The sequence below is a fragment of the Crocodylus siamensis genome, chromosome 4 (genome assembly GCF_052110815.1).
Source record: "Crocodylus siamensis isolate JL-2025a chromosome 4, ASM5211081v1, whole genome shotgun sequence".
Taxonomy (NCBI): Eukaryota; Metazoa; Chordata; order Crocodylia; family Crocodylidae; genus Crocodylus; species Crocodylus siamensis.
Window position 1 is genome coordinate 112,417,500 of NC_143398.1, and position 23,056 is coordinate 112,440,555.

Below are 23,056 nucleotides of genomic sequence, written 5' to 3' on the forward strand. Positions count from 1 at the left end.
ACTGTTTGCCCAAGTCCCCAGCCTTTCTCCTGAAATAATGAACTTGCCTTATTTACTTAGCCTGAGACATGGGGCATTCAAGCAAGTTTGCCTGGAAACACCAGGGGTCATAATCAGCCAAAGCATGAAGTAAAGCTCTTATCCTCCCTTAATTTCCTCCCACCACTTCCCCCTGGATGCTCCCAGTACTTTGAGGACCATGGTCAGAGGCAGTGCAGCTCGCCAAGACAGGAGCAGGGAAAGGGAGGTGCATTCCCAGCACCAACTTCCCTACCCTCAGTTCAGCCTGTATGTGACAGTAGTTTGCACCTAGTGCTTGCCATAGAGAAAGCTTAGCAATCTGGGCTGCCACCATACCACAAGTGACTGGTAGTGCAAGAAAGAAAGTCTGAGCTTAGGTCACATGGTCTTGTTTCTGCTCACTGCCTGGGAAAACTGGGAGCATATAAAAGCAGGAAAAGAGCAAATAGCATTTTCTTCCTTGGAATCTACTTGTCCTTCTTTTCACAGCTGCAGATAGTCACCTTCCCCAAACAGGTGAGCACAAACCAGGTTACATCACTATTCACTAAAAACAAAGGAGGTACTTAACTTGGACATAAGCCAATGGAAGAGCCATCAGAAACTGGAGCCAGTGGGCATAAACAGTACTCGGAGGTGCTACCTGCTGGCTGGAACATGACCCCTGCTCACTAGGCAACACAGAACAAGTCTCTTAGGTCTGACTTTACTAGAGGGGTTTCCAAGATCTCTGGATTCCATTTGGGACACCAAAAGCCCATAGTGCTCAGCTAATTATTATTAACATCATCTCTTGTAGGAGTGGGCCTATGAGCAGAGCCATTTGTGCTTACAGCTGTATCAGCACATAGAAAAAGACAGTTCTTGTCCCAAAGAGTTTATAGCCCAAGGGCCGGAGTATGTCTTTTGGGCACAACCCTGAGCGAAGGGTGGGATGTAAGCTGGACTGCTGTCAGAGCAGAACTGGGAGGAATCGCATTGCTGCCCTCTAACACCATCATGTTGAGAGGAGCTGAGAGAGAAGCTGCCACAAGATACTATTGCCTTTGAAAGGATTCCCTTTACTTCTCATATCTTGTCTACCCGGTGAACCAGGACAACAAATGGCAGAGTAAAGACACCGCTATCACTGTCCCTCCTTTTCTGAAAAATCAAGCTATAGGCATCTCAAGTCACAATGGCAAAAACCAGGGCTTTGGAGTTTGGAAGCTCCTCCCTCCCAGCCCCACACACCTCCCTCCAGCCCACGCTTCCTGTCAGAAGTGCCAAACATAATCACAAGGGTATTATAAAGTACACACATTGCACAGTGTGCACAGAGCAACAAGGGCTCTTTACCTTTGCAAAGTCACAAACGACTGAGCTGACAGAACAGGGCCAGCATTCCTTTGTCCTTTAAACCCCACAAGGAAGCAAATAGGTTTCAGTTTTACACTGCAAAGCGCAGCAGCTTGCAGAGAGAGCTGGGGTAGGGGGCATTCACTCCCTGCCCCTTGTTTACACAGCCCAGGAAGCAGTTTTACAGCCTGCCTTTTGCCTGGTCCCATCCTGCTGTTTGATGGATTAAAAAGATTTCACTAATTGTTCTTTCAGTGTCAGCACTGAGGACAAACCCAGCGTGGGTGTACAGCCACAGGCTGAGCGACTTGGCCAGCAAAACAAGGTCCCAGTTCCACAAACTGGGCAAGCCTAAGAGACACAATGAGGGGAAGGAGAAAACACCAAGACAAACACAGCTGTAGGCCATCCCACTTAGACATCCCATTACAGGCCCACAACAAAAAGGAGTAAGGGATCTTTGGCCACTGGAATGGACACCCTGGCCTGAACCATCTAGTACGTGGGGCACAGAAGACAGGAAATACGAAGAAGCATCATTCCTTCACATCATTAACCTGCTGCATGACACCCCTGCAAAGAGACAAGGGAAAACCTGGACATGCAAAGCAAGAGCACAAGCAAAGGCTCAGGACATCTAAGAGATGCTCACATAGTCTGCAAGGACAGCTGCAGACTAGGCAAGTAGGCATGTCACTGCCCCCATGGATGGATGGATGGAAAAAGCAGCAGTCTATTGTAATCCCACAAGTTCCCTGCTAATGCAAAGCAAGGAAGCCCTGCAGTCATGTGTACAAAGATACTGTCAGGGACAGAGTTGCACAGTAGGGAGCAGAACATTATGTAAGCAAACAGCCGCTGTGCACATGCACGCACACACACAAACACAACCCTGCAGGACAAAAACATACAAATGCACACACACAGAAGGTTTCTCAGACCTGGAAAACAGCGGTAGTGAAAGAAACCATGCAAGAACATAGAGCCAGCTGAAGGCCTGCTGGGGAAAATAAATAAAAGGGAACAAATAACATTTAGCAGGTCCAACCAACCTCCATCCTTGCTGTGAAGCATCAAGGCCCCCCAGCAGTGAAGCAGCAACGGGTGAGGGTGAGGGGCTTATGCTTGTGCTTCTCTGGACCTTCAGCTGCAGCAGGGAAATCTAAACCTACCCCTTCCCCTCCTCTCCAAAACTGGAAATAAGGCCTAGTGTTTAGCCATGTAGGTCAGTCATATTCCCCTGAGACACGTGAACACTACCCTTCCTCGATCATCCCAGTGGTCGACTGGGGTTGTGTAGCTCACTCCTGACCAGCCTTCTTCCCCAGCAGTGGCATCTGCCCAAAGCATTTTCAATAACAAAGTTATGAATGTGTCTGATCCTTCCCGGTGGGCCACCCTCGCAGACCTAACCTTGCCCCTTTCAATCTGAGCACCCCTGCTGCAGCACATTCCCACAGCGCCATGCTACATCTAATCCTCCAGACCTGGTTCCCCATAACATCGTCTGGGACCCCCCTCTGATCTAGGAACTACAGCTAACAAAGAGCTATAACTGCAGGACAAATGTAGTCACTGTTTTGAGGGAGGATGAAGCATGGGGTCTTGGGCAACTGAGCAGCTTACAGTAAGCATTTTTTGGGGGGGTAGGGTGCGAGAGACAAATACTGGTTAAAAAAACTGGAAATAGGAAAAAACTAAATAATGGAATGAAGGGGAAGAAAAATAGACCTTTTTAAAAGGCAGAGATGAAGGAGAACAGGCAAAAATTTGAGCAACAAAAGCCATAAGAGAAGTAGACAGCGCATAATAAAAAATACAAATTGGACTGGACAGCAGTTTATACCAGCAGCTAAATGGGATTCAGCAATGCACACGGGGCTCACCTGCTGAGTACACTAGATCCAGAACAGCACAGATGCATGTGCTTATTTTTAAGCAAAAGTAATGCCACTGAAATCAATGGAACTCCTCAGGTATGCGTGTGCTTACTAGATCAGGGTCCGTGGGCTAAGCAGCCTTCAGAGTTGAGTTTGTTGTTAAATGATATAGCCCTGGGATCTTATTACTTTTGTTGTTGGCCATACTTGCTTGTTACAGCTTTTCCCAACTTAAGCCCCAGTTCTGCAACCGCTTTATTTGGTGGCAAACACTTGACCCCTCAAAACCATGCAATGCCTCAGCAGCTTCAATGAGACTGTGTGACCAGACAGGTCCAGCTGTGTGGGTGTAACTACAGAGCTGGGACTCAGACTGGGCCCTTTGGGTCAATGACCATGTCTTCCTGTGTATCTGCACAGCGTAAAGGGGCTACAAGCCCTAACGAGGAGCTTTTAGTACTGCTGTAATACAAACAACTAGCTCTTATGCGGGCAGATCTAATTCATCTGAGCCAGGCAGCAGAAGAGAGCAGGAAGGGCTTCTAGCAAGATCTGAAGGAAAAGTTCATTTTGTTCATTGTGTAAAGGCCTCTTCTTGCACTTCCTCCAGGAAAAAAGAGAAAACTGGTCACCATCTCCTTTATATCAGCCTTTTATCTACTGAAAAATCTATGCTTCTTATACTTCCTCCCCTTCAAGACTAAACAGGCCAAATCTCTTCAACCTTGCCTTATAGGTCAGGTTTTCTAATGTTCTTTATCATTCCGATTGCTCTTCTCTGGACTCCCTAATTTCATCATCAGCTTCCTTAAAGTGTGGTACTGAAAAATGGACACAGTACTTCAGCTGAGGTTCCTCAATGCCAAACAGGAAGGCATAATTACACCAGCCAATTTCCCATCAGGAATGACGGGGGGTGGGGGGGGGAGGGGGACGGAGCGCCACCACCCACTGACCTGCGTGGCCGCCACCTCCCAGGAGCAGAGGGGGAAGGAGTGATGGAGCTTGTTCTGCCATCCCCACCGTTCCTGCTGTCATGGTAGCACGCTGCAGACCATCTGTCTGTGCAGAGCACTCTGATTGGTTATTTCTGTAAACACTTGGATTGGCTGCTGAGACAACCAATCAGAGTGCTCCAAGAGTGTTACAAATAGACAGACTGAGTCTAAGCCCTTTATATATATAATTCTTTGTCTTGCAGACAATGCTTCTACCAATAGAACCCAGAACAAATATTGCTTTATCACAGCAGGATTGCATTGCTGATGTGTGGTTAATTTGTGACCCAGTATAACCCCCATGTCTCCCTACAGCACTGCTGTTTACCCAGGCATTACCCATTTTGTACAAATGCATTTGATTTCTCCTTCCTAAATGGAGCACTTTGGTCCGTGCTCTTTTTTGAGTATTTCACCCTGTTGGTTTCAGACACTTTCTCCAATTTGTTAAAATCATTTTGAATTCTGATCTTGCCCTACTATCCTAGTGCAGAGGAGCTTTTGGGACCAGGTATGTGTCAGTTTTTAGATGCTAACGAGCCCATTGCTTCCCCTGTGGGAAAGTCTTCAAGAGTTTAACAGAAGTTCAGGGCATTGCTATAAAATTCTATAGGATGATCAAGAACAATCAAAAGGTGATTACTTTCTGTGCAATTCACTAGCATTATAAGAAAGAGGGAGAAGGATCAGCCATGAAACAAAGCACTTCTTAAATCTGACATTTTAAGGAAATAAACCCACCTTATGGGTTCTAGCCTTATTAAGTTCTTTGAGGCTGTCTTGTGTGGGGGTTTACTTTGCATTTCCAAACTGCTTCCACCAAGGAAGTTCAGTTAGTTATAAGTAGCCAAGCTAGGATATTCAGTAGTACCTCATAGAGATGGGGGTCATTGACTCTCAGTACAGACTGTGCTTCTACAGCCTGGACGACACTATAAAGGCTTGGCTAGTAGCACAGACACATTTCATATCAGCAGAAATGTGCTTTTCCTTCTACAGGTAATACCAATTCCCTGAGTGAAATAAGCTGTTTTGGCCAAAGGACTTTTATGCCAGTATAAGTGAATCTTATACAAATGCCATTTAAAAAAAAATCCTCACACCTAACCAACATTTACTATAGCGACAAAGGTTTCCAGCATAGACTGAGAAGTCATTTAGCTGCTTTTGAATAATTCCATGCTAAGGTAGGTTCTATACTACAATGTTTTGCAGGCAAACACTCAGTCTGGACTCATCTCTGCGAAGAGATGAGAGCTTTGCCAGCTAAGGCAAATGTCATCCCGGCATGAAGAGCCTATTTGGCAGAAAAACCACTTCTGTTGCCATATGCTGCATCACCACTAGGGGGCTCTGCCAAGAGACTCTGTGGTAATAGCTATACATAAGCAGCAGCAGCTCCCTAATGCAGGCAAGTCCTGAGAGGTTTTAGAGTGAGGGAGGTCAGTACCAACACCACCCTTGTACAGATGCAGAAATGGCAAGACAAAAGGCAGCATTATTAGTTAAGCTTCTGAGTCCCTCCTTGGGCACACGGATAAGTGTGATTTGCAGAAGTGCTGAGCAGCTCTAGCTTCCCCTGTTTGTGACTAGATAAAAACCAAACTGCTTTTAACAAGATGCCTAAACTCAAATGCTGGCAGCTGACAGTGGGCACCCAGGCTTGAGAGTTTTGGTCAAAATGACCAACTCAGTTCAGCTACAGCTTCTCTGGCTTTAAGAACTGAAACAAGGGAATCCTGCCTCCAAGTCCTTTACTTAGATAATGCTCCTCACATCCCCAAGAGCTGCATTCTCAGTGCACGGGAAGGTTCACTGAAGGAGATGGATAGAGCACGCGCCACACCTCCCTGCGCCTTTACACAACAGACTGCAAAGAGAAAATGCTTTGGCTGGACCAGAAAGGGTTAAAAAGGGTTACGAGGGGTTTTGCTGACCTATTTTCCAGGCAGGCACCCTTTAATCTCCTTTGGAGACACCTTCTCACAAAGACTGGTACAGCAGCTCAGCTGGAGCCAGGATTTAACGTAGAAGAACTTGTCCTGAAGAGATTAAAAACGGCAGTCGGGCACTGAACCTTCAGTCAAACTGGCAGGAATTTCTAACTGAGGGACGGGGGTGGCAAGGAAAACAAGGGGGACTGGGATCAGGGGCTTTGGTAGACTGACATTACAGCAGTGTTCAGAAGCACCCTCCCCCAGCATACTGTAGGAGGGGTTACGAAGAGCTGATGGCCTCTAATGGCATTTGTCATGGCAGCACACCCTTAAAAAAAAAATAAAAAAATAAAATGCATAGTTTCTGGGGGCCTCACAATCCCTGTGTCTGCACTTGGAGAAGGGTGGAGTTTTACCCTGAGTTTCTCCAGAAAACAGTGTCACCAAACAGCTGAGAGGCCCTATTGATAGTGTCTACAGCCTTCATCACCTGCCATTCACATCAGCCCCCAGCCCACCAAAAGCCATACCAGAGGTAAAGGACTCTGGGATTTCAGCAACTCTGCTGGAAAGTGAAGAATAGAAGAGTGAACAGAATAGACCAGTGAGGTCAGCTGGTGATGTCAGCAGCACACTTACCAACATCAGTGTGGACTAAGTTCATAGAGGAATAAAAAACAAGAGATAGAGAAAAAAGAATGAAGAAGAAAGCGTAAGTGTTGGAGCAGAACAAGAAAGAGAACTAGAGAAAGGAGGGAAAATGGGGATGAGAAGATAAGAAAGGGAATGAATGGGAAAGAGACATGCACACATCATAGCCCAGCTCAACCATACTATCCTCCTTCCATCTTACCTGGGGGTCCCTGAGACGAGTGAGGTCTGGGTAAAGATAGAACAGGATCCCCTGGAAAGCTCCTGGCAGAGAGACTCCCCTGATCAGCAGAACTACGAGCATAAGGTATGGGAACGTAGCAGTGAAGTATACCACCTGGAAGGAAGATAAAAAAGAGCAAGTATGAGAGATCAGCTCACAGTAACAGCCAGGAACCCTAAGGTTCCAGCTGATCATTGCTATCAAGGACACAAAGGCAGTGCAAGAGAACATAAGATGTGCCATACTGGCTCAGACAATAGGCTGATAGTGGCAGGAGCAGATGCTTTAGAGCACTGGTGCTCAGTTTCAGATCAGATGCCAGGGGCCCTACACTGCCCCCACCCAGCCCCCATGCACCAAAATCAGTTTCCAGGGGCACCACACTGCCCCCACCCAGCCAGAATCAGACTCTGGCAGCTCCCACACTGCCCCTGCCCAACTCCTGTGCACTGGGACCAGACCCCACACTACCCTATGCACTTGATCTAGCATGCAGGCCCATGGGGGCTCCCCACAGGCCAGATGACACAGTGCTGGAGGCCAGAGTTTGAGCACCCTTGCTTTGGAGGGACACCATGGAACAGGGTATACCTAGTGACCTGCCCCCCACTAATTACCATCCCTGGCACCCACAGTCACTGGTTTAAAGATGCCAAAGGAAACATCTCTGACTGTTCTGCTTAATAACTGTTAATAGATCTGTCATGCATGAATTTGTCTAATCTCTTTTTGAATCTGTCTATGTTATCTGCTTCTACAACTTCGTGTGGCAATGAGTTCCAGAAGGTAGCAAACCTTCTGGAACAGCCTAAAAAATAAAGTTTCTCTTGTTAGTTTCCTGTCTACTATTTTCAGAGGGTACTCCCTAGTTCTAGTATTCTGGGACTTGGTGAATAACAATTCCCTATTCACTTTGTCCATACCCTTCTTGACTTTGTATTGGTGGTGGACAAAGTGAATAGGGAACTGTTATTCACTATGTCTCAGCCTTCTCCTTTCCAAACTGAAGATTCCTAGCCAGTTTCTTCTGGTATGACAATTGCTCTATATCGCTGATCATTTTTGTTGCCCTTCTCTGTACTTTTTCCAGTTCTAAATATATCCTTTTTGAGATGCAGAACTGCACAGCATGTTCAAGGTAAGAGTCCACCATAAATTCATATAGAACAATACATTAGAAAGACACAGATCAGACAGGAGGGTCAGTAAGTGGGACGCAAAGGGAAAGTTTGGGTTTCAATTATAGTGTCTTGGTTAAAGGACAGGAGGAAGGAACTCTCTTTTATTGGGTGGTTAGTAAGGTCACCATGGGAACATCATAGACATATAGTATTGTAGAATCAACGGGTTGGAAGGGACCTAGACAGATCATCGAGTCCGACCCCCTGGCATGGGCAGGAAGGAGCACTAGGGGTGGCAGGGGTCATAAGACCCCAGCCAGGTGCCTATCCAGTCTCCTCTTGAAGATTTCCAGGGAAGGTGAGAGCACCACCTCTCTGGGAAGCCTATTCCAGGCTCCGGCCACCCTTACTGTGAAGTAGTTCTTCCTAATATCTAACCTAAACCTGTCCTCCCTCAGCTTGTGGCCATTGTTCCTGGTGACTCCAAGGGGGACCCTGGTGAACAGACTTTCCCTGAGTCCCTGCTGCTGGCCCCTGATAAGGTTGTAGACAGCCACAAGACCCCCCCAAGTTAGTCGGGCAGGATCGGCCTTGCACGAACCCATGTTGGTTACCCCTCAACCTCACTTCCCCTGCAGCGCTCTCACAAATGTGGCCCTTGATAATTTTTTCAAAGACCTTCCCCAGGATAGAAGTGAGGCTGACTGGCCTGTAGTTGCCAGGCTCTTCTTTCCTCCCCTTCTTGAAAATAGGGACCACATTGGCCCTTTTCCAGTCCTCAGGGACTTGGCCCAAGCTCCAGGAATTCTCAAACAGCGGTGCTAATGACTCCGCAATGACACCAGCCAATTCCCTCAGCACCCGCGGATGAAGGTCATCTGGGCCCACCAACTTGGATACATCTAAGCCCTCCAGGTAATCCTTAACTAAGTCTGAACTAACAGTCGGGGGACTCGCATCCTTCCTGGGCCTCTTTACGCTGTCACCCGAGAGCACCCCGTTGTCAGCAGACAGGAACACAGAGGCAAAGAACTTGTTGAAGAGTTCTGCCTTCTCTCACACATCCGTCACCAACTGCCCTGCCCCAAAACTTCTTCTTGCTACCTATATACTTGAAGAAAGACTTTTTGTTATCCTTAATCCCAGAAGCTAATCTAAGATCCAGTGCTGCTTTAGCCTCCCTTACCAAATCGCTACAAGCTCGGGTCAGGGAGGTGTGCTCCTTCTTTGTCCCTGTCCCCTGCTTCCACTGCCAGTATGCTTTTTTCTTTGTCCTCAGGCCAGCCTGGATATCCACGCTCAGCCATGAAGATTTCTTGGACCCTTTTCCCACCTTCCTGCACAGAAGAATTGCATCCTGCTGCGCCCTAAGGATAGCCTCCTTGAGGAAGGACCACCTTTCCTGGACCCCCATACTAGCTACCCCCTGGGCTCCAAGTGCCTCCCTGACTACTGCCCTGAGCACATTGAAGTTGGCTTTCCTAAAGTCAGGCATTTGCGCTGTGCTAGTTACCCTCCCCACCTTTCTCTGAATGGCAAACTGGTTCATTTCATGACCACTGTCCCCTAGCCTCCCTTGTACTAGCACCTCCCCCACCAGGTCATCCTCAGAGGCTAACACCAGATCCAGTATAGCATTTCCCCTAGTGGGGACGAGTACCTCCTGCACGAGGTGTAGGTCCTGTATGCATGTCAGGAACCTTCGTGAGTGGCTAGACCTGGCCGACTGCTCCTCCCAGTTGATGTCAGGGTAATTCATATCACCCATGACCACAACATCCTTTGCACGCATGGCCTCCTCCAGCTGCCTGGAAAATTCCTGATCCAGCTCTTCCTCTTGATGTGGTGACCTGTAGTAAACCCCTACCACCAGATCCCTCTCCCCTCGTCCTCCTTGGAGTTTGACCCACAGGGTCTCAGTTAAGCCTTCTTCTGGTCCCGTTTGGAAGGTAGAACTGGTATGCTATTCCCTAACACAGAGTGCAACCCCCCACCCCTTTTTTCCCCTTCCTATCTCTTCTAAACAACCTATAGCCCTCTCTGTCTACTGCCCAGTCAAATGTTTCTCCCACCATGTCTCCACTAGGCCAACCAGGTCGATTTTACTACTTCCCCATGCTTCTTGCTTTAGTGACCTTAATCCCCCCATGGGAGCCCTGGGCACCCCCCCCTCTTCCTGAGAGACACCTGGTCTATATACACATTATGTATAGCGAGACCTCAGGCCAGGCCTTTTGCCAAAATAAGTCAGAGCAGCTTTATTGAATTCAACACATTTACACTGATTTATCTCAGCTGAAGATACAGCCCCAGAATATCCTGTTTTCATGTGTTGGCTCAAATGAACACTCTGTTAATCATGGCAAGCTCCCTAGGTGGGAGTGGTCCAATGTTCTCATTATCTAAATAAACCCATGAGATGCGTGCAGGTAACAGTAGCCCAACTTAATACATCCCTTCATAGTATAATATCACCAAAGAATTGGTTTGAGGTGAATCATACCTCGAAGGAAGGAATAATCATTACAGCTCTTTTTGGTGTAAAGAACCTACCTCTGCTGCCTGGAGGCTTTAAGACAGCAGTCCATTTACATCATGCTGTTCTATCTAAAACCCTGCAGTCTAAAATTTCCCTGAGCTTTTCTGGTCAGGCATATCAGGTAAACAAATAGATATAGGTGCTTCTCAATGTCAAGAGGGCAACATAGATCCATTCAATACTTACAGAAGCTCAGTTTGTGATTGTCAGTAGAAAAACAATGCCTACAAGTCCCATTCTGATAGGTGTGCCTATCAGTTTCTGATACTCTATGTTCCATTACAGTAAAGATGGAGTGAACAGGTTTGGAGAACTCAATGGTTTTCTGGCACCTAGACCAAATTAGAGGTGCATTAATGTTTGTTTTTATTCCTACTACACAATTTGCCTCTTGCAAAGCAAAATACTTCCAGTGGCCACCATCCTGTCTCACCTGTGCTGAAGCACCAGCATTCAACCATGGAGCAAGCAACTAGCCTATGTCTTATACTTGCTGCTTCACGTTGCAGGTGTTCCTAGGTAGAGAGCAACATGAAACAAAGGCATCTCATTTTCAGCAGGACAGAATGATACGGGTCTGTTAACAGAAGCATCCTGACGCTTAGACTCAGACAGGGTGGGGGTATCTAGCTGTTGCTTGATGCAACACTTCTTACTGTTCTCATGCTTGTCCCATGGATAATATGGATTTACTCAGACGTGTTTGGAATCTTTCACTTCAGTAAAATAGCTGCATTGTTTGGAGGAATATTGACGGCCAAAATCAGAGTTAATACTTTCAGGGATTCCATGTTTGGCAAATATAACCTTCAATTTTGAGATTACTGTGGTACTTTGGGGATTGTTCAGGCTAATTACTACAGGATTTGATAACAATGACACACTGTAGCCTGTGTTTCCACATAAACAAATTATGCCCAAGGGCTCCCATTGGTTTACTGGCATTTCACGTAGTGTTGCGCTGTGCTTTTCTTGCATTTCTCCATATACTTTTTAAGCCATAGTGAACGTCTTCCAAAAAGTTGCTTAACTTGTTGAAGTATATTAAGCCAAAAGAATGCACCAAGTGGCCTCTGGATTTTTTCACGTGTATGTGCTTAGTTAGGATTCACATTCACCTATTTTGTTGTAATGTGATGGCAACTGTTACATGGTAACTATTCATGATTTAATCTCTTCAGGACAAGGTTTTCCACTTTAAATGGTAACTGTTCCTTTACAGACAGGGAAGACATGCCATCCAAAAGCAAAAGTCCATCCTTACACAAGGACATGAAATAATCTTCCTAGTGTCTGCACATCCATGTTATTTGTTCCAAATCGTTCGTTTATTTAATCTTCCTTCTCAGTTGCCTCTAATTTCCATGATTTCCTGATTATGTGCCTGCATACTGATCCCAACATTGGTGTTGGCACAGATACCAATGTCCATAAAGGATGTATATTTTCCTGGGCAATATATAAGACCATTATCTTTCTGCAGCTGGAGAGTTTATCTTGTAATATGGACAGGGGTCCAACAAGTGGTTTCCTCCAAACTGGTCTAAGCAGTTGAGAGTTGGATTCAACTATAGTACTTTACATATGTTGTTGAAAGTGCTTGCATCCAAATCTAGTTTCATATAGCTTGCTTCCTCATTTGTACATGATATTTGTTATGGTGGCATGAAGGATTTTCATATATAACATAGCAGCCAAACTCCCTAGAGCATTGCTGCACCACCTCTGCTTGTAGAGTTAGTTCCTTGTTGGGATCAAGGTAAGTACTTTATTAATTTATTTTAGTAGGATTATCAATTATTTTTATTGCAACAGCAATGAAAAGCCTTGGGCAGGGACTGGATTCCAGTGAAAAGAGGGTTTCTTCCAGAAATAGCTCTCAGTCTAAGAAAAAATCCTGTTTTCCATCTATAGAAGACTATATTTTGCTTTTGTAAGGTTAAGAGGCAGTTTCATGATCTGCCATAGTTGCTTTGCTGGCTACCGATTCATTCTATCTGCAGTAAGGCAGGGTCTATACTGCTTTATACTGAAATGCAAATCATGCTTTTTTTGAAATCCAGATTCACACTTTTTTTCTGTGCATCACTTTAGGATATGACAGGGCAAAAATGTTTGCATTATATCCTCACTTGAAGTGAGGAATTACAAGAATGTTGTTCTTGATGCCTGCAGCTTAGGTGTCCTTCATACGTTCAGATTTCATCTCATACTCAAATAATGCCATAGGGGCAAGTAAAGAAACCCAGATCAGCAACATTTGCAGTCATTCATAATGAATTTTCCAAGAGAGTGTGTGTGATGCTCTGACCTTACACCCCACACAGAGAGTTTCAAACAGTAGCAGATGTTTATCACTCATTTAAGACAGGGCTTTTCTACATTTAGGGAGTTAACATGGTCTACTCTCCGTCACTTAATTATTAGACTATATTTACCATGCAATCTAATTCCTGCTGCAGATGACTACTGAATATAATTGATCTCTCATTCTATGTAAGGGACTGAAAAAGATTAAAACAAGCTTCTGATGAAAACAGTATAACTGCTTTACATTTATTTCTGTGTTTTGCCTAAATATCCGATTATGTATTCTCAGTTGGGCCTAAAAAAATAATACCACTTATATAAATTCCAGGTCTGGATACGATTCCAAAATGGTGTAGCCCAAGGCTTCAAAAGTGCATAATTCAGACTTCATTACTGAAGTTTCACATCTGCTTTGTAGTTTGCATTTGCTTTATCTTTAGCCTTTTTGCTCAGTGGTGATTAGGGTCTATATTGAAACTGAAGGTCTGTTTGTGGAGAAATGTGTCTTCTAATGTAAGCGAGCCAGACTTATGAACAGTATGAACATCTGGATCCAATGAGATATTATGAAATTGCTTGGCTCTGACACAATCTTTTTATTTCTTGAGCTTTATTAGCACTATCTTACTTACTTTAAACCTTGCAGGGATCAGAAAGATTGTATCACATGCTGATCAGAAGTGTCCATCATTTTCTTTGAATTCCATTCACATGCCTCTGCAAAGTGATTCCATCTGTGACAACCATCTGCAGAAAAAACGTCTGTACTAACGTCTCTTCCTTTCACTAGTTATGTGTACAACATCTGTCTTTAGATGTATGGTGCTGCTGCTGCTGCTTTTAGCACGAGTGATTTCTGTTCCCTCTGTCTCTCTTGACAATCAGTAACTCCAGAATAATGGCCAATCCTTCCCCAGCCAGATTTTTGCTAGTGTATCAGCACTAACATGTCTATTTCTAAGGAAGCTTTCTATTGACTAGTTTTCTCTCTAGATAAAAACTCTGCCAAGGTTTTCACTCTCACTGTTTCTTTTAGTTATCGTCTCATGGAATCTGTATCTAGTATAAACTAGGTTTGCTTCTGGCTTAGCATATTCATTAGTAAATTTGTTGTGCTTTAGTGTGTCAGCTAATAGTCCATGCACTCTCAAAGCCTTGCCTTCTTCCACCAAACCACAGCAGGAAGTAGCTCACCTGTTTTATGTCAGATTTTGCTTTGCAAAAACCAGAAAACATCAACTCTTCAAGTCACCTGATTTTTCTGTGAGGTTTGCCAGGTGCTCAGGCCATTCGGAGTATAGGAAAACCATTAACAGCCATGTAATAGTTTATGGCTTGTTTAAAGCGCACTTGCAAAACACATTTGGTTAATAAAACCTTTTTACTTCCATCTGCTCTTGCTGACTCCAAACAAAGCTGGCCAGGAGCACTCAAGAGGCATATCTTCAGGAGGGGATAGTAGAACCTAGCAAATGAGCTTAAATGAAAAGGACAGAAGCATGTTCTGCAAGAAAGATCCAGGAGACAAGGAAAGGATGAGATAGAGTCATAAAGACAAAGACAAAACAAGACAGCCACATAGCCCTTTTTCCCAAAGGGAAAGAGTAAGACAAAACAAAGCACTCAAGGAAACACAGCTCAGTTGACTATAACAATTTACTGACACCTCTATCACCACAGAGGAGAGTGCAAGGGGTTTGGCTGCTGAGATTATGCTGTGGCCCTTGTTATGAAATAGAGAAGTTAATCTTTCTTCACTCCCATTCTACCCATCTCCCTTCCTGTCCTGCCCACTACTTGACCACAGTAATTGCCACTTAAACCTTTTCTCTGATGATGCCAAGAGGTCCTATAAACACATGACTAAAACCTTGTCTTCTGTGGTGCAGGTAACATCTGCTTCCAATTTCTGTGGTCCTCTCCATCCTTTATTAAAGGACCTGGGATACAGATACCCCTTGTCTGGGCTTTGGGAGTGCTTACACACGTTTGTCCTCTTTCAAAATCAGTTCTTGCAGGCACCACAAATCAGGCTGCTCCAAAACTGGAGCACTCATATAGAGATGCTCTTAGATGAAGGCAGGGAAGGTGTCTTGGAATGGGAAATGGAAGACACCTTGTATGCGAGGCACAAAGGGGCTCTAGACCTTTAAAGGCTCCTTTATCTAGCATCTGAGGGAAGGGGTGCCAAGATGTGTTGGTGTGATGGGATAGCTATCAGGGGAAACTGGGTCCTCTTTTGTGAGGCTGGAAGCCAGCAGGGAAGGTTCCATTTCTTGCAAGCCAGGCTCCAGGGTCTGGTGTGTGATGTCTTAATAGCTGAGCCTAAGTTCTTGAGCCAGCTCAAGAGAAGGTCACAAGTTCTCTTCAGACATAAGAGAACTGGGTGCAGAAATCACTGCAGCACCTCTGACTGATGGAGAGAACCAGGCCAAAGCCAGGTACTCACCTTGCCTGTGGACTTGACTCCCTTCCAGATGCAGAAGTAGCAAATGATCCACGCAAGCAGGAGGCAAAGTGCCAACTCCCAGCGCAGGCTCCCCATGTGCTCTATGCCATTGGAAATCTTTAACACTCTCCTCCTGGAGGGAAAGAAGGCACATAGATGCTGAGTCTTGCAGAGGTCAGTCACAAGATCTTCAGTGCCTAGGCCAATTCTCAACAATAACCATAAAATACCTTTGCAGTTTAGGGAGAAGCAAACCCCAATTCCACCCTGTGCACCTCAGGAGAGGCCAATAGACATTCCTCAGCTACCCAGCATAGAAGACAGTGGCCTGGTGGACCTGCAGAGGCCTTGAAATCAGAAGGCCTGCATTCTAGTTCCAGCTGACAATGACCTACTTAAGCCAAACGCTTACCACTGTTGGTCCTCCCTGCCTACCCTCCCTCCCACTCCCCACAACCAACACCCTGGCCCACCCTTTGCCTCACCTCTTTGGTGCAGGAACTTTTCCCTACTACCTGTATGCTGGTAGTCTATTGTAAGAGGTCTCTGAACTCAATTTGTGCCTACTTTAACCCAAATAATGAGTTCCCAAACCTTTTGAGGTGCCTTCAATGTTGGGAAAGGACACCTGCAGAGTTTAAGAGTGTTCTACTGCAGGCTGCGGAGGGAGTTACAGGGATCCACAGAAGCAGAGTGTAATGCAGATTTGTGTCTTTCAAGCAAACTGGTAGCCTTCCCCCTCCATACTCAATGCCTGCATTCCTGTGAGAGTGAGAACAGATCCTGCGACAGAGGCCACAGAGATCAGAGGAGCTGGGAGAACGGAAATGTCCAGTCCCATGTGTGGATGCCGCAGTAACACAGAACTGATTAAACACTGATTTTAACTTCAGCCTTTCAGCCACCAACCCCAGGAAGAATGAGCCAAGAAAAAACAGCATGGGACAGGAGACAATCGGAGCATAAACACAGGCCCAGAGAGGGCCAGGGAGCTGCAAGACTAGTTAGTGGAGAGGGAAGCATTAATAGGGGGAAAAAGTAGACTGGGTGCATTAACAGTTTGTAATGGGTTACAAGCACCCTCCACTCCAAAAAGATCCCATTGTGTTTGTAGGCAAGAATGTGTATATATGAATCATTTGGCTTGCTGCTGAATAGGAGTTGTCATCAGGGCCAGGTTAACGCACAGGCAAACTAGGCACATGCCTAGGGCCCTGAGCTGCAGGGCATCCTGGTTCTTCCCTCCATGGTGATGGCACCAATCTGCCTCCCCATGTGCCTCCCTTCCCTTCCTTTCCCCTCTGCCAGCCTTGCTGCTGAAGCCATGGCTGGTTCCTAGTGGCAACTCCGAGCCCTGCTCTCCATGGGCGGCAGTGCCGGGGGGGGGGGGGCGGGGGGGGTCTCAACCTGCCTGGGACCCACAAGTTTGTTTGCCTAGGGCCTACTAAGGGATTAATCTGGCCCTGGCTCCCTCAGGTAGCTGTTCAACAATACAGAGCAAGATTATACCTTGATCTAAGACTGAAAGTGAGATTGAATATGTCCATCTAAATCTGCAAGGAAAACTCATGATGGCAGAAGGAAGTTTACCCCCACTGAAAGTTGGCCAAGACACTGCTAAATCATCCCTATTTCCCAAGGGGTGGTTGGACTCGTAAGTGATCACAAGCCAGTAGGCCTTTTTTTCTCTTAACTACTAAGAAAATCTGTATTTTTTACATAGGGCTAATTAACATGCATGAGCTACCCCAAGGGGTGGGGGCAGTGAAGATAAGAAATGGGATAAGCTAACACCATTTGGATTGATTCTTGGTGAGTTTAGCTTAGGGTAAAACTAAAGTCTTTGTCTAAACTACATTTTCCCTTCAGGATAGCTCATGCTTACTACCTACCTTGAGGCAAAATATGCTGCTTGTTGTCAGCAGCACAGAAAGATCATATACAAAATTCACCATCTACCAGGGTATAATATATGCCAGCACTAACACAAAAAGGTACCTCCCTACTCTTCTCATTCAGCAGCATACCGTTTGTTAAAAGGCCTTTCATTCAAGAGACCTTAAGTTGAGTAAGTCCAACCTTGCAAAACAAACCCATAAAAAGTGGTATGGATCACCTGTGATATATCCCCATTACCAGCTCTGAAGTCAGTGTTACCATAGTCTGAGCATTTTTATACAGGCCTTGGATGCAGTTACGAAGGTCATCCACAGCAAAGCAAATGACTATACATGGCAAAGTACCCTGAGGCTAATGTCACTCCATTGGTGCAACTACATCATCTCGGTGCAGTTCACATCAAGGATGATTTTGGCCCAATGTGTTTTAAAGAGATTTTGAACTGAAAGTGTAAAACAACCTCTCGTTCTGACATGGGAAGGAGGGATTGGTGGGGAGAGAAAAATAATCAGGTAAAGACCATTATAACAAAAGGGGGAAGGAAAAATAGGTGAAAAAGAGAACAAACAAATAGAGCAGGCCCAAAAACACAGAAGGGAGAAAGGACAGCAAGAGTTAAGTCTGCATGGTGGCCTCATTGACATCAGTGAGATTTCATCCTTGTGAACAAACCTTGTTTCAAAATGCAAGAAATTCAAGATGCCTCAGTAAATCCAGAAGAAAACTATTATCCCCACTGTAATTACTCCAGATTAACAGCAGCATAATAAAAAACATTTGTCCCCACTAGCTACCCTATATGTTGCACAGCCTGCGGGGTCACTGCTTTGGTTCTGAAAGCCCTGGAATTTTTTCATTGGCAAGAAGTGCTATCACAGAGTGGATGGTCATTGTTGGAGGATGGTAACCCCCAGAGGGATCATGGAAACATAGGTTGTTCACTTACTCCCAGAATTCAATGACAGGGGAGGTGGCATTTTCAGTCGTCACATTTAGAGAAGAGTTTGTCTTCTGAAATTCCATGCAGTTCCCTGCAGGACAGGCCCAAGGAGAGAACATGTAAATGGAGGCAACTGGAATACCAGAATCCCTAGGAAAATAGGTAGATCCCTCTTCCCCCCAAGCAAGATAAAACTCAATGACTCTGGAGTCCTCACTGATGCTCAGAAAGAAAGGTCCTTCTCCAGGGCACACCACTGCTAGGGAGAAGAGACCTATCACTGAATCATAAGAAAGTTATAAATTCCCCTTTTCCCTCCAAGGTATATAAATGTCCCATCACTCAGGTAGAGCACAAAAAAAGGCAAAGGACTGAATAAAACTAGAGTGAATACCTCCTCCATCCATAAGGGGAAGTCTCATCTTTACAGGTGGGATCCATTGCTGGAACAGCAAGGGAAAGTCTGTGTGACATCATTGTTTAATAGCCATCCTTGCAAGGGAGGAACTAATTTCTCAGGTTGGATGGTATTTGCTAGCAACAGATTTTTCCCAGAGAGCTGATGGTAGCCAGGGGGGAAATGAGACAGAGGAGGAAATCCAGAGTTACCTGTGTTCCATTCATGGTCACAGCTGCCCCAGGGAAGATCTATGGTGAATGAACTGAAGAGATAAAATAAAGCCCAGGCCAGGACAATAATGTAATAGAAGTTCAAGAGTACGACGATCACCTGGGAGGCATAACCAATTCCTGCAGAAAGAAGGTCCTGTGTATTGATAAACAAGTAGATGAATGTGACCTGGCCAGGCCTCATGGCCAGAGCATTGCACTGTCCTGTTTTTTGCTGCTTGCTCTGCAAATTGCCTACTGCTCCTATTTTCTTTCCATTGCCCACCTCCTCCTAATTTTCATCCTTTATTTTGAAGTGTCCATGGCATGCTCTATACACTGGCATGGCAATCAATTCTTCCATTACCCTCTTCCCAGTGTAATCCAGAATGCCTCCCCCCTGTTTTGTCTGATCATGGCATTTGTGGGGGAAAAGAGAGGCTCTCATCTTGTAAGATGGAAACCTTATAGAAGTTTCTTGTAGGCATCAGGGTTTTACAACCACTCCTGCCTTCCTACCAGTGCCAGATTTAGGCTTAAGATAGTTAAACTACATCTTAGGGCCTCAGTGCGAGGGGCCTCTAAATAAGAAAAGAAAAACCTGGACATTTTCATTCAAATATGACAAAAATATTCATATATAGCTCCACAGTTATTATTCATATTGAGCTCATAAATTTGTGCAGAAATAACAATCATTCATCTTAAAATATCATGAAAATCCATTTGCGTGGATTTCATGGATTGTTTTTATCATATGGGGCCTCTTAAGCTGGATATTGTTTAGGGCTTCAGCATGTCATAATCTGGCACTGCTTCCCACATAGCAGAACAGCAAGGGAAATCCTAACTAGCCTCCAGTCAGATAGGTGAGAGGGCTCCACCATGGAAATGGTGGACAGCCACTGATCTGAGCCTGCTAAAAGACTAACAAGTACAGGAGAGGAAAGAAAGAACTACACTTCCATGAGCACTTGAAACAAACATGTGCCAGCAAATTGCCTTGGAGAAAAGCCAAGTCTATGGATTACATGCAAAAAATTAGAATTCTATGGATTATGAACTCTTATGGATTATGATGTAAAACTCTATGGACATGACGTCTATGGATTAACATTCAAAATTCCACTGGATGTCAATGGCTCTGTAGGCACAGGGGCTTTCTTTTTATGAGGATCTCCTGCATGTTCAACCCAAACACAGCTGCTGGGACTGCCATGCGACACACGGTAGGTGTGTGCAAAGCTGGCCCTATTTGATTCGGATTTGGATTTGGATTCAGCCTGAATCAGGGACAGTGATTCAATTAGTTCGCTGTCCCTGATTCGATTAGGCCGAATCCGAATCTGAAGGTTTGATGCTGATTCAGAGAATCAGCGATTAGACATAGACACAACTTTAAAAGTTTTTTCTATATACCTTGAGGTACCAGCACAGCTTGTGAATGCTGTGATGCTGGGGTGCATGGAGCGCCCCACAGGAGGGCAAGGACCCTCCACATGCTCGGCAGCAAACCCAGAAGCAGACTGGAAATACTTCTGGTCCACTTCCAGGACCCCCTCCCCCCTGGTCACTGACTCAAGAGGCATCAGACACCCATGTTAGGGAATGATGTAGGAGCTTCTCTGTCTGCAAATATACTCTTAGATTCTTTACTTTGAGCCCCCACCCGGCTCAGTGATCAGCCACAGTGGGACCCCCAGGTGCCCCCTGCCAGACCCAGGAGGCATGAGTCACCAAGCCAGGGGAGCGTGAGGGTGGGGGAGGCCCCCGTGCACCTCCCAGCATACGCAGAGGTGGACCAGAAGCACTTCCAGGTCTGCTGCTGAGTATGCTGGGGAGCCCCCCCGCACTCCTGTGGGACACTTCATGAACCCCAGCATCGCAGCATTCATGAGCCGCCTGCTACCTAGAGCTATGTAGAAGAAAAACGTTTAAAGCTGCGTCTATGTTCAAATTGCCAAATCTTTCCGTATCTCTCTGAATCAATTTGGAGGGTTCTGATTCGATTCAGAGAGATTAAAGGGTTCTCTGATTCAATTCAGATTTGGAGATTTGGCCACGGATTCGGCAGAGATTCAGCCCAATTTGAATCAGGGACCAAAGCTTTGCTCAGCCCTAACACACAGTGTGCTTCAAGCTATTTCACTCAGAACTCACATTAGGGAACAGGGCAATGCATAGAGGGTACACGGGGGTGCACGTGCATCCCCCCACAAAAGTGCCGGTGCACCCCCTGTCAGGCCACACTCTGTTTAGCCAGCGGGACCATGCCACTTCTGGAAGCAGCGCAGCTGCTTTTACGGAGAGTGAGATCGGCCACGGGGGACCCCCCCTGGTCGCCGACTCAAGAGGCATCAGACACCCATGTTAGGGAATGATGTAGGAGCTTCTCTGTCTGCAAATATCTCCCAGCAAAATTCTCACCAGTGATCTCTCAGAACAAGAGAACATCCTACATAGACTGCTCTGAGCTACTCTAGTACCAGTGTGTGCTGGGAAGACCACTGCCTATTTGCTGGCAAAAGGGTTCTGCAGGCAACTTGCTAGTGCACCTGGAGAGAGGAGTAGTTATCTGGTACAACAGGATCTGTAGGTGAACTGCGCAATCCTGAGGAAGAAACCCCAGGAACAGCCACGCCTAGGGAAAGGTGTGAACCAATCTTTGTGTTATTTTATCACTGATATGTTTAATAAAGCCAAGCCCTAGGAAGGGCTGCGAGCTTGAACTTTGCACAGCTATGTGGATTGTTTTGACACAACTGGTTGGAGAGTCACCTGCTCACCTAACGAAACAGAAATTTATACCACTAGTAGTTCAGGCCCACCAGGTGACCCATGTACTCTGACAGTCTGAGCGAGTGCTGCAGCTAACTTCCCCTGCCTTTTACACTGCCCGGCATCACTGTCTGAACATTGCCCTTTCATGTATGCTGGAATATGAAGGTTAATTCATGAATTTTAAATATGAAAGTAAGTAGCATCTCTTCCAACATTCAGTTCAAAATTAAGCAGGATTGCTCTGCAATAAAACTTTACTTTTCAATATTCTGGACTTTATTAGTAGTACTATTATTGATAATAATAATGATAATAATTGAAGTGATTGAAACTTTTTGTAGCTGGGGAGAAATCATGGGTTTGGAACTGAGGCATGAACACAACACGGGAAGATTACAATAAAAAGATCCTAATTGGGTTTCAAAGTTAACAACTCTTTGGGAAGAATGCAGTAGGTGACACCACTTGGAGCTAAGGTTTCAGGCTTTCTGCAAACTCAGATGATGATGTAGTCACCAGTTTAAATGAGAGCTCGTACATTTTAGATTCTTTGCAAAAATCAAGGTTAGACATGTATTATTTAAATACAAGTATTTAAATACAATTCTAACTGTGGAAAATTTCATGGCCAGATATCACACCCAGTGCAGAAGTTGAAGAAAAGCCAGTGACATGATTTGATAAGAGGGAATGAGCATGACCAAAGTAGTGGGAAAGGCAGGAGAGTTTTTCAGCACCATTGTGGTTAAATAGTGGAGCTGTGAGGCAGGAGTGCAGGAGACTATTATTAGATCCTTTACTTTCAATAGAGTTGGCAAACTGGTCAAGCGACCGGTCAAATATTGTCAATTGCATACTTTTTGACCAGTCAAAGAAAACAGCAGTTTTACCAACCCCGCCCCCCCCCCCAAAAAAACAAACCAATTAACAAAAAACCCTACACTTTTTGTCGTTTTCTTGGCAGAAATATGATTTTTTAAAATTATTTTTTGACACATTTCTTAATGAAAAGTGTGGGCTTTTTCTGTGTATTATTTAGACCTGCTAGCATTTTTTTTTTTTTTTTTTTTACAATTTTTGGCCAATATTTGACCAGTCAATTGACCAAACTATATTTGACTGATCAAATACCCAACCTTAACTTTGAAGCACCATGTGTGGGTGTTGTGAGAGGCATCAGGATTCCCAATGAGAAGCATAAGTAACTGATTTGAAAGGACAAACACAAATTCCAGCCCCATGGCATCACCAAAACCACTTTCAAACAATTTTTCACAAAACAAGATATGCTTATAGTGAGGAGGGTTTTACCTGGGCCACTTTTAAGAGGGAAAGAGCAGGTGACATTGCAGACTCAGTA

At 45.2% G+C, this 23,056-nt stretch overlaps 1 protein-coding gene across 4 annotated transcripts in view; it reads right to left on the minus strand.

Annotated features, from left to right (window-relative positions):
• The window catches only part of LOC149866352 (sodium- and chloride-dependent GABA transporter 2), a 50,092-nt gene that overhangs the window by 18,611 nt on the left and 8,425 nt on the right, over positions 1-23,056 (minus strand). For all 4 annotated transcript variants that reach the window (XM_090043393.1, XM_090043391.1, XM_090043394.1 and 1 more), the window contains exons 4-7: positions 18,916-19,056; positions 18,313-18,397; positions 15,468-15,600; positions 7,028-7,162 (exon numbers count right to left, since the gene is read on the minus strand). In XM_090043393.1, coding sequence (XP_089899519.1) covers positions 7,028-7,162; positions 15,468-15,600; positions 18,313-18,397; positions 18,916-19,056 — 494 coding nt within the window. The remainder of the gene's footprint in view (positions 1-7,027; positions 7,163-15,467; positions 15,601-18,312; positions 18,398-18,915; positions 19,057-23,056) is intronic.